Raw genomic sequence first — 12,888 nt, 5'->3', positions numbered from 1 at the left:
TTCAATTTCAAATTCCTTCACATTTACGGAACGGTTTACAATGTTCAACTTTGCAAATTGCTCCTTTAGTCATATACATTTTATTATCAATTCATATTATTTAATTTTCCAAGCAGTCGTGGACCCCCTGAGTAGGCTTCGCGGACTCTCAGGGGTCCCCCCCACAGGTTAAGAACCACTGATGTACAGCATATTATTCTAGGAATAATATCACAGTGAACTGCTTTTTTATAAACATGTCCTTTTTCTTCATTATCACACATGAAAGTCTCTTCAAATGCATGAGCTCAGGATGTGGCTGTACTAAAAGCATTATAGTCTACATTAATGTTGTTCCAAGTTTAATAACAATTTAGGCCATATTTAGGGTGTGCATGACAGCTGACTTGCCTCTTTATTCACCCGCCTTATTCACTACTGGCATGGTAGGAGAAGAGAAATGGGCAGAAATATTTCTAGGTACACCTATAAAACTATCACATCTAGTAGATTCCTCTTACTGCACTGGTATCATCTAATATACTAAGGTTAAATGCTTTTGAAGAAAACACGTTTTTGTACTTTGGAGAGACGTTATCATATTTGTATATGATGTATAATGCACAAATTACATGCTAAATAGTTTTATTGCTCGTGTATGGGCTCTTAGAACCAATCCAGAGCATTTGCTCAACTCGGCCTCAGCTATTCCTTTAACTTTATTGACTCACCCACTTCTACAATATGAGCATCTTTGCAGCAATCCTACATTCGCCATGATCAAAGAAGGTAGAGGCATATCTGTAAACTTAAAACATCTAAATCAGAGGGAAACTGTACTGGAAACACATTGGTTTGACACCATTTTTGAAAGTTTTCATAGGGATGGCGAACCGCAAACAGTCCTTTGCAGGGTAGGGTTCCTTCACACACCATGAACGTATTTTAATATTTGATTGTTGTCTCTTCAAAATCTCTGGATTTTAAACCAATTCGTGTGGGAATTGTGCTGTAAAATGTGCCATGTGCTGGTGTCATTGGACCCTTTTGTGAGATATGTTCTTTGATTTGCAAAAAACAATAAAGTTGTTTATTAAATAATAAATATGTCATTTGCACCCATATTTTAAATATTTTGTAGGAGAAGAGAGTCTCCGTCTCCCCAAACTTTTGCGAGGAACTGGGGTTTGCTTATTTTGCTCGCTCTGTTCAATTCAAGGCAGAGATTGTCACCCCACCACTTTCACCAGCCACCACTGCCCACTGTAGTGAATCCAAAAAAAGACATATTGTTAAGCTTTTAAGTTGGTGGAAATAACTCACTGTGTGGATTGTGCTTCTTGAGCATGTTGCAAGGTCCTGGATTCTGTGAAAAATGCTCCTAAATCGTTTTAGGTGAAACTGTAACTCTTTCCAGTGGATGTCATCTTTATGGCCCAACGAGGTGGAGTGTGGGGACGACGTGCCTTACATTGTTTTTCCTGAATGCAAATTAGTTAGCCATATAAAGGAATACATGACAAGGCAAAACAACAGAAGACGGACCGCACAAGTAGAGAACTATCTAAAGAAGATCGGGCTGTGTCAATAAAGATGGATACTTCTAGGAAAATTCCTGTGTCCATCAAATGGTGGGGGCAGGAAGAACACTGGCTAAGAGATTAATTTATACTTTTTTAGCGCCGCATTTGCGCCGTTTTTACGTAAAAAAATGACGCAAATGCGGCGCCAAAAACGTATAAATATGTGCCTAAATCAGCTGAGCTTGTGGTGCCTCCTGCAGCCCGGAGGCAAGGCACCCAAAACAGTCACCAGGTGGCTTCCCCAAGTAAAAGTACACTGCATAAAAAAATTACATAAAGCATTATCTAAGTATGTATACGTAAGGGTTACGGGGTCTTCTTTTTAATATTTGTTTTTTAGTTAATATGCAGATTTTTTGCAATATAATTCTTATTAAAAAGTGCTACATCACAAATATATGATTCTGTATTTGCCTACTTGTTTAGATCAGATCTGAAGTAAACATTTGTTTATCATGCAAAATGTGTTGCTTCTAGTCGGAGAATCCTTCGCTTGATGGCGTCTGTGTTCACCTAATAATTCCAGCTAACTACTGCGAACTGTAATGACAGCAATCCTTAGGCGGCACCCAATAATATGATGGTGACAGAGAAATACTCCTATTAAGCTTGCTCGGTTTATATTTGTGAAAAAATCATGAATTAAATGCTCTAGTACACAGCTAAAGTTGTCTGTAGCCAAACCTAAAAATGGAAGGTAGGAGGACTTTGCTATTCCATAATCCAACTAATGACTAGCATTATTTTGTCATGGAACTGCTTTATAGCAAATATTCTAAACAGTATTTAGACTTTCAAAAAATATAAAGATTTACACATTTTTAGGCTTTAAATTTAGATTTTCTTTCACCAAAAGTTAACTTAAGTGCTGCCAAACTCCAGCACAAGTCTTCTATCTTTGTAACCTGAAGAGTCTAACTTTCGTTCTACTACCAGGACCTGATTCCTAACTTTTTTAGGTACACCTAGGTTTAACTATGGAGTGATGAAAAGATACCACCAGTTGCATATGACAGATCCTGACGCACACAATCTAGGTCTAAAAACATTTAGGACCATCAATAGAACATCATGTTTAAAAAAAAAAAGTACATTCGATATTTACTTCTGTGTTGACAGGCAGAGAGAACTTAGATGTTCCCATAACATGTACAGTGCAGTTGCTATTGCAAAGCTAATAACACACAGCATCTTATCATTTTGTGGGCATTCAAAAACAACTCCTATGGTTGTGACACGTAGGCCCAGATTTATACTAGCTTTGCGCTGAATTAGCGTCATTTTTTTACACTAATTCAGCACAAACCTAACTCCATATTTATACTTTAGCGCAAGACCTGTCTAGCGACAAAGTTATGGAGTTAAAGTCATTTTTAGCTAGCGGAAAACTACTTTGCGTCAATGAGATGCAAGTTAGGCGTTCCCAGGCAAAAAATGACTCTAAGGCTCAGGTGCCTTTTTTATTCTCCCTGCAAAAATGGTGCACAGGAGAGAGGCAGGTCTAAATAATGGGGCTGAGCTTGCTTAGCGCCATTATTTAATGCCTGGTTCAGGGCAGGCATTAGGGGACCTGTGGGCCCATTTCCATGGCGGAACACCATGGAATAAGTCCACAGGTGCCCTCCCCAGGCCCCAGGGACACCCTCATCCACACCAAAGGGACAGTGGAGGATGGGGGACCCCATCCAAGGTAAGTATAGGTAAGTATTTAGCATTATTTTTTTAAATGCCGTTGGGGGCCCTGAAATGGGCCCCATTACATGGCACAGGGTGCAATGGCTATGCCCAGGGGACTGTTGTCTCCTGTGCTGGCCATTGGGTTAGTGGACATGACTCCTGCCTTTTATAAGGCAGGAGTCATGTGGTATGGTAAGCTTTGCGTCAAGAAATGACGCTGGGCTGGATAGAGTCATCATTTTTTACTCTAACTATCCGAACCTCATTTTTTGGTGCAAAACCCCTGTCTCCCATACCGCCACCCACACCCAGCTAATGTCATTTTCTTTGATGTTAGCCCAACCTTTGCACCGGATTGTGCCATTCCATAAATAAGACGCCCGGCCGGCGTCTTGGAATGGTGCTAAGCGCCGGTAAACTTTTTCACGCAAAACTGCATTAGCGCAGTTTTGTATGAAAAAGTATAAATATGGGCCTTAATTTGAGCACTTAGGCCCAGATTTATACTAGCTTTGAGCTGAATTAGTGTCATTTTATTTTACGCTAATGCAGCGTAAACCTATTTATACTTTGGCGCTAGATCCTTCTAGCGCCAAAGTTATGGAGTAAAAGTCATTTTTTGCTAGCGGGAAACTACCTTACATCAATGAGATGTAAGGTAGGCGTTCCCGGGCAAAAATGACTCTGAGGCCCAGGCACCTTATTTATTCTCCTGTGCAAAAGTGGTGCACGGAGGGAGGCGGGCCTAAATAGCTTAGCGCCATTATTTAACACCTGGGTCAGGGCAGGCACTAGGGCACCTGTGGGCGCACTTCCATAGTGAAACACCATGGAATAAGTCCACAGGTGGCCTCCCCAGGCCTCAGGGACACCCCATCCCACACTACAATGACAGCAGAGGAAGTGGAACCCCATCAAGGTAAGTATAGGTAAGTAGAGGTAAGTATTTTGCATTATTTTTTTAATACCATTGGGGGCCCTGAAATGGTGCCCCCTACATGGCACTGGGTGCAATGGCCATGCTCAGGGGACCCTTGTCCCCTGTTCTGGCCATGACTCCTGTCTTTTATAAGACAGGAGTCATGTGGTATGGTAGGTTTTGCGTCAAGAAATGACTCTGGGCTGGTTAGAGTCATCATTTTTTACTCTAACCAGACTAACGTCATTTGTTGGTGCAAAACCCCCTTCTCTCATGCCGCCCTGCACCCGGCTTACGTCATTTTCCTTAACGTTAGCCCAACCTTTGTGTCGGATTGCACCATTCCATAAATAAGACACCCAGCTGGCGTCTTGGAATGGCGCAAGCTGGCGGTAGACAATAGGGCCTTAGACTTATGCCCAGAATAACTACCATATGTTTATAAACAAACTGAAAAATAACCCAAACACCTCCATGTATATTGGGGCTCTGGGAAACGAGATTTGTCGAACAAGATTATTTTTTTGGTGGATACGAAAGAAAAAAAATGTTTAATGTGATAATATAAATATCATCACATGTGCACCCAGGATTTGCTTGTCTTGCAGGCAAATCGTACAAGTGGGCGCAAAGTGGTAGTCATGATAGTCTTTGGCTCTTTAAGACCTTTTCAAATCATAGGTGTGATCCTACAAGGACATTTCTACATTTAAATTAAATCTTTGCGCCCCTTAGATATAGGCTCTGACCATCAATGCACTCTATTTTTGCCAGCACTGTCCTAAAAAACAACATTTTAGGTAACATTTTATGTCAGTAAAGAACACATCCTTGAAACTTTTTTCGTCTTACCTTGAGGCACAAATAATGTAGGAATTTAGCCCACCAAGACAAGAAACTGCCACCGATAAGGGAATAATCCATTTAATAAATCCCAAAACATTGTCTGCGAAGGTCTATAAAAAACATATAATTAAAGCAGATATATTAAGGGCGACTATGAAATCACATTTCATTTAATAATGACTGCTTCAACAATGGAATGACTATTCTGTAACCTAACTTCTTCTTCCAAAGAATATGCATATTCCTAAGTAAAACACCGGTAATGTTGGGCAGCCTTTAAAGGTATTTGCATTCCCAAACTGAGATTTCTTGGGGGACAACGAGAGCCTGACACATTCTGCATGCCGAAAATAGAAATTCTTATGTTATTGGCACCTTGAACACAAACATTGTAGATGCAAGATTACCGTATTAGAATGACCCCTACATGTTAGTTGATTAATGATCACAAATAGGATCGTGTTTTAACTGGTGTTGTACATTGTTTGAGATTTTACAAAAGTTGTATTGAGGTCCTGAAATTATGGGAGGTGTTATCAATGCTGCAATAGCGATGTTTTCCGCCTAATTATGGATATTCCACATATGCCCCATGATCCATCATCTGCTGCATAATCTGTAGATTTTAACAAACAAAAAACATTTCATGCTCATATGGATGAAAAATTAATAAAGGTTTTGCAACACGTATTTGCATGCTGGCTAAGGCCCTTTGCAAATGCTGACTGTTCTCCTTGCCCATTGCTATAATAGTGTGTTAAAATGGTAGTAATGAGGTAAACTTTTCCCAAGACAATTTCAATCTGAGAAAAAATGACAAAATAGAAGGTAATACAATGGCAAAATGTGCTGCACTGTGTCGCATAATTTGCCTTTTCATGCAGCACAATTTAACAAACCCTGCTATATAACTTGGTCCTCCCCTGCCACATAATTCCAGTGGCCCGCCCAATAAGAAAGTATGATGCATAACACATACAACTATATGGAATAGACAGGTCTTCAATACAGAACACTGAGGATGTGGTTCCCAAAACCATTTACAAACCTACATTACTTATGAGAATTATCTAAATAAATGTCTCAATACAATTATTCAGTAAGAATTATCTTACATTAAATACATCCAGACAGATGAACTCTCATTATGAGTTTGTCGGTCCGAGGACTACCACGGTGGAGGAGGCGGTCAAACCGTTGCCAGCCCGGCAGAGAAGACAACCATATTATGACATGGCGGTGTTCCCAATGGAATACAGCCAATACACCGCCAGTACCGCCATTGTAGACGGACTGCCGTGGACGGCAGCAGGCATCTCCAGTCCGGCGGGGACCATGTTACTACCGAGCATACTACGAAGTTGCACACCGCCAGGATTTCCGGGGCTGTCGGACCACTGCACCTGATGCCTTTCCGACTCCAAAACCAGCAACTGCAACGAAGGCAACAACCTTAGGTACGCCCACCTAGCACACACTGGAGAGAAGGCCATTAGTACACACGCAGACACAACACACACAGCCGGAACGGCTAGGGACGGCCACACATGCAAACACCCATACCAACACACACACACACACACACACCAACTTACACACACAAACTATACACACCACGGGCAACACACATGTGTCATACACACACCACCTCGCACACACACATCACCGCTACTGTCTAACACAATCATACAGAACACCACTGAGTCACAAAAAATTTCACAACTGCAACCACACAAATGCATTGGCAAGGAAGAAAACTGCACACCTCCACATGACAACACATACTGACAGCAACATGTAACAACCACACACAACCAATCAATACCAAAACACTGCCATATAACATGTCAGATGTCACACCACATCCACACAACACACAACGCACATGACATTTCCATCACCACACACAGGGACGCACACACAACCACACAATGCCACACAACACCATCACAACACATCACTCCAAGTATAATGCACAAGTTAGCTACACAACTCATGCTGCAACACAATCACATCACATACACATATCACACACAAACCAAATCTCACAAATATGACACATTCATGTTGAAGGAAAGGCAGGACCAGTATATAACCATCAAAACCATCATGCAGTTGGCCCATATATATCTGCACTAAAACAAATCTGCTCACCTTATACAAAACAGGCCAACTGGCCACTCCAACATGTCCATGTGCCCCAGGCACATATGGCAATTATCAATGTCCCAACTTGACTGCAAAGTGGCCTCCACATGGTAGGGGCATCAAGGGGGCAGGCAGGCACCTCAGGGGTGAGGTGGGATGGCAGCGGTTGGGGTTATGGCCTGGGAGGGGTGCTTTGGGCTTAGGTTCTGGTTTAGACGGTGAGCTATGCTTTGGCCTTGGGAGGGGTGACCTTGGATTTGGGGGGGATTTATTTTTTTGCAGGGAGAGGGGCATGGGCAACTCCAGAGGTGGCAGGGGAGGACTGGCAGGTGGAAGGGCTGGGCTCGGGGAGGGACATAGTGCACTTCAGGGAACCATGGGGTGGGAGGGTGGGAGGGAAGAGGGAAACTCATACAGGAATCTTTTCTTCGGGACACAAGGGCGGTCATGGGAAAAGCAATTAGGAGTGGAGGGTGAGGGAGTGGGTGTTCGTGTAGGTGTTTTGGGTGCAGGTGCGGCGGTTGCAGGCCTGTGTGTGCTGTATGTCTGTTGGGTGGGTAAATTCTGGCATATAGGTGTCCGGTGCATAGGTGTTTTGGGAGGAGGGGGGATGAGGTGCAGGGAGTTCCCATGGTGGATGGGTGACTGTCTGTTGTGGTGGTGCCTGCAGGTATGGTGGATGTGCTGCTTGTGGGGGTGTTGGTAGTTGTGTTGCGTAGGCTCTCATTATCCTAATAAGACTACTGGATTTGGGTGGCAGAATCACTTGTACTGTGGGGGACTGAGCCTGAACCCACTACAGGTGATACCTGTGATACCTGTCAGCCTAATCCGGGCTTTGTTCCCGCTAACTAGCAGTGCCTCATCTCCACTCGAGAGTAGGGATGATTGGGCAACCGAGCACATGACACAATTGACTCTACTGGGAAATCGTGGTCACTCACATCTCATCCGTTTCTCTCAGTTACATTAGTCTCACATATGCAAGGACAACCAGAGGCAGAATATAGTTCAACAAGGTTTTACTGAAGTAACTGCATCTTAGATAATAAAGCATGTAATGCAATAACTAGGACGATGAAGCATGACAGGATTAAAATTGTGACAATGAAGGAAAAGCATAACAAAAACGCTACCATATTGTCACTAAAATCATTAAGCTCCTACCTAAGCTTTGTTAGAGCACAGCATGTTAAGCTCTAATCGTGCCCCTCAGGTTCCCCTGGGAAGACATCATCCCTCATACCTGAGCAAGAGGCCTGTAGTCTACATAAGTAGCTGCAGGGAAGTGTTTTTATAATAAAAAAGCTGATGTTCCAAGAAAAGATCCCCACGTAAGAGTGTATATGTTACTGTGAAGTTTAGAGACAAAGCGTATCACTTTTGCCAGCAACCTATCTTACTGCAGCCTTGAGAAAGCACAGAGTGAAAGAAATGTCTTGTTTAAGAACGCAGTGCTGGTCTAGGCAAAGAACAGCTAGATAGAGAAAATAAAACAAGACCGCAAATGTGGCTATTGTTAAAATAATAAAATGAAGCTGAATAAAATATGTCTAGGTTAAAGAGCACTGCGGAAGGCCTAGTTTGCTAAAATAATGTGTATGAAGCTATAACTAAAATGGCTACACAACAGTTGTGGTAAGTGTGCATGTGGTGAATGGGGTGGATGTATGCGGGTCTGGAAGTGTGGTGACTGTGGGTATGATGGGACTTGTGGCTGGATCAGGGACTGTTGGTGTCGTGGCAGCATGTGTGAGTGGTGTAGTGTCTGTGAAGGAGCGGTTCGTGTGGGGGTCAGTGTAGGGAGTGGATGTTTTTGTGTGTGCAGGTGGGTGTTGTCTGTGTGTATGCCGTTGGTGGGTCTTGTAGTGCTTGTGTTTGTCACTGTGAACCGTGTCTGTTGAGGTGGATGAATGGTGGTCTGACTGTGTGCTCTGGATTGGTATGGAGAGAGGGGTGTGGGATTTGGAGGAGGAAGCTGGACAAGGGACAGAAGACAATGGACACTGGCTACCATCAGTGAGGAGGCCCGAGCCTGAAAGGATCTCTGCAGGCCATACAGGACACCGTGAGTGCCTGCCAGGTAGGCATTGCTCTGCTGTACCTGAGCTGCCAGTCCCTGGATGGCATTCACTATGGTTGTCTGATTCACAGAGATAGACCTCACAAGGTCAATATCCTCCTCACTGAGGGCAGCAGGGCTGACTGGGGCAGAGGCAGAGATGCTTGTGGAGAAGGAGATGCTCACCCTCCTGGGTGAGCAGGCATGGGCAACTTGGTGGGGAGCAATAGGGAGGGCGGTGCTGGTAAGGGGGGTAGAGGACAAGGATGGTGCTGGGCTGGTCCCAGATGGGTCTGCCACCACCAGGGAGCTCCACCGGTAGAGGAATCTGAGGATGATGTAGATGATCCAGTCTCCCCCGTGGCACTCCCCTCACCCTCCGTCCCACTGGTTCCCTCGGCTCCGCTGGTATCAGCCTCCTGGTTCCTGTGGTCTGCTGCTTCCCCACTCGCCGGTGCCCCTCCTCCTTCACCTGATAATGCTGATACACACAAAGATAGATGAGGAGAGGGAGGAAGGGAGAGAGAGAAAGGTAGGGTGCAAAAGGGTCAATGCCTACCTACCATTTACACAGATTAACATGTACATCTCTTCAAATATATTATGGCAGGACATGACATGACAATGACACACCATTACTGCAAAAACACATTCGGAAAATCAAGATGCAATGCTAAAAAACCTGATATTGTGCGAACAGTTTGACTAAATGAATTGGTCAAGGCTGAAACACTGCATGGTAGCATTGCAATTGCCAAGGAAATGTCATGCATGACATGTAAACATTATGATTACACTCCAGGAACCTCCCAGAGGGCCCAACACATCTAGTACCATACCCTTGTTAGATAGGAAAGTCGACAGAATGGTAGCTTCAACAAGAGATATTGCTGTACTATTTGCCCACATCAATTCACATGTGGCAGAATGCCATGGTTGTTTCCCTGCACATTTCCTACACTCTTGTCAACATATGTCAGCATGGTAAGATACCATGCCCAAAATCCTGTCCCATTGAGGCCATGCATGTAGTGGACCCCTGATGCCACACCCCCACTATCAGTCCATGTCAGAAACTGGAAAAAATTGAGATTGCCTCAGTCATTGTGGGAGACAAATACTGATGTGATAGCACTTCCACCTCAGATAGACTGATGCAGATGCAAAATGCTGGTCTGACACAATGCATAGGGTGTCCACATTCAGCCAACCATTGAGCATGCCAACTGGATATACTCTGACAGCATTGTATTTGCACACATAATCGATTCAGAGCCTGCCATGGGAGACTGATACCCACTGTAGATGTGCATCTACCACTGATCACATGCACATCTTCCCACAAGTAAGCCACCCAATCCGAAACAAGGCCTGTCATGTGTGAGAGCCTGTACTTACCCCTTGTGGCTGCTGTGCTGCCCTCAAGTGCCCATCCACCTCAAGGTAGGCCACTGCCAATATGTGGGAATTAGGGGGGTAAGGGTCCGATGGGCACCCTTCCCTCATTGGGAGGATGTCCCCAGCTGGGCCTCGTGGGTCTTCTGGGCCCAGCATCTCAGGTCCTCCCACCGCTTTCTGCAGTGGGTGCTCTGCCAGCTATGGACCCCCATATTCCGCACTTGCTTTGGGATGGAACTCCAGATCCTCTTTTTCTGATTTGCACTGACCTGCATGGGTGACACAAACAGAAGGAAAAAGTCATTTAGAGTGGCACCACACCAGCAGCAGTGGACTACACACATTATACACATCACATGTTCATACTAACATGTCTATACACGACAAACACATTTACTCCATGCCCCCTGCATGCATCCACTTACAGTGCGGCGTGGCAACACCTTACGGCCCTCACACACACCCCATCACACAGGACAATAGAATTGGGCTCACCTGCTCCTCTGGTGCCCCATAATACTGTCCAAACAGCGGGTAGGACCCCATCCACAACTCCTCTTGAGGGAAGGCTGTGGCCCTATCACCTGCAGGACGTGGCATTATGGCTCCCAGAGACAGTACACAGCAGCTCACGTAGTGGAGGTCTTACTTGCACGAGTGTCAGGAGTCAAGTGAGCTAGGTAGCAGAAAATGGCAGTCGCGCTGCTGCGCACATGACTGTAAACGCCAGCAGTGAGCATCATTGGCCCCAGTCTCTCATTGGCAACAATGTTATCCAAATAGGAGTTGCAAGGCGGGTGTGACTGCATACCGTCATGACGACATACATCAGCAGAATTAGGTCATTTCCATCTGTCCTGTGCATGCAGGACAGGCACCTGCCATTTTAAACACATTTCCTGGCTTGTAGACCATAAATAGGTGTGTCATGCCAGCCTTAATTTCATCATGCAGCGTGTTTTGCCCACATGACTGGCCCCATACATGTGCAGCTACTTGATGCCTCATTGGCGGGGTAACCATATGTGGCACTGAAATTGGTACATACATGTTCCGTACTGCAGAAATAGACTGCTGCAACATGGAACATTACACGTGGTTTGTGTTGTGACATGCTGTTGATCCGGGGCTGCAATGGGCAGGCAGGATAGCATGCACAGTCAGTATGCATGGCCTATTTGGTATCTGTAGTCTTTAGCGCCATCTTTACAGTGTTTGTTGTGTGCTACATGTTTAGTGTTAGCCAGCATGTGTATAGTGGACATACATCGTACATTTTCCTCTCTATGTCCTCGATACCGTGCAATGGAAATAATGAGAATTGCACTGGTGTACAGCCCCCTAGTCGACCTTGCTACCCCTGGAGGAGAGGAACATCATACACACCTATCGTCTGAATCATCAGACCATCTTGGAAATGTGCAATCAGTTGGAGCCGGATCTATTGGCTGCCAAACGCAATCCCTATGCCATCCCTCCCACAATACAGGTTTTGTCAGAGCTACACTTTCTTGCCTCAGGCTCCTTTAAGATTACAGTGGGATTGGCAGCAGGGACGTCACAGCCCATGTTCAGTCACGTGTTGAAGGATGTACTGTGTGCTTTTCTGAAACACATGGACAGCTACATAAGGTTCCCCCAACATGCAGATTTGCCCACTATGAAGGCTGACTTTTAATATAGGGAACATATTCCTCATGTGATAGGGGCCATAGATGGCACCCACATTGCTTTGGTTCCTCCCACAGCCAATGAACAAGTGTACAGAAACAGGAAAAACCTTTATTCCATCAATGTCCAGGTGGTGTGTCTCGCGGACCAGTATATCTCCCAAGTTACAGCCAAGTGTACTGGATCTGTGCATGGCTCCCACATTCTGAGAAACAGCAATGTTCCACACATGACGGCACAGCTACACAGAGAGAGGGCCTGGCTAATTGGTATGTATGTAATATTATGTGTGCATCAGTGATGTCACATGTCATCCTATTCTGCCCTGTGTCACTACCAGTGTAGTGACAGGTCCTATCTCTGCGCTCACAGGTGACTTTGGCTATTTTAACCTTCCCTGGCTGTTGACACCAGTGAGATATCCTACAACGGATGGGGAACACCGCTTCAATGAGTCCAACGGCAGGACGAGGCGTGTAATAGAAAGGACTTTTGGGGTACTAGAGGTCAGATTCAGGTGCCTCCACGCATCTGGAGGTGCCCTGCTCTACACTCCGCAAAAGGTCTGCCAGATCATTGTTGCCTGCTGCATGCTACACAATTTG

General features: G+C 44.9%; 1 protein-coding gene across 1 annotated transcript in view; it reads right to left on the bottom strand.

The window, feature by feature from the left end:
• The window catches only part of LOC138269597 (Y+L amino acid transporter 2-like), a 300,952-nt gene that overhangs the window by 141,953 nt on the left and 146,111 nt on the right, over window positions 1-12,888 (bottom strand). Inside the window, exon 6 of the mRNA XM_069218807.1 lies at window positions 5,011-5,114. Coding sequence (XP_069074908.1) covers window positions 5,011-5,114 — 104 coding nt within the window. The remainder of the gene's footprint in view (window positions 1-5,010; window positions 5,115-12,888) is intronic.

Source organism: Pleurodeles waltl, chromosome 2_1 (genome assembly GCF_031143425.1).
Source record: "Pleurodeles waltl isolate 20211129_DDA chromosome 2_1, aPleWal1.hap1.20221129, whole genome shotgun sequence".
NCBI lineage: Eukaryota > Metazoa > Chordata > Amphibia > Caudata > Salamandridae > Pleurodeles > Pleurodeles waltl.
This window is presented reverse-complemented; position numbering and strand designations above follow the sequence as displayed.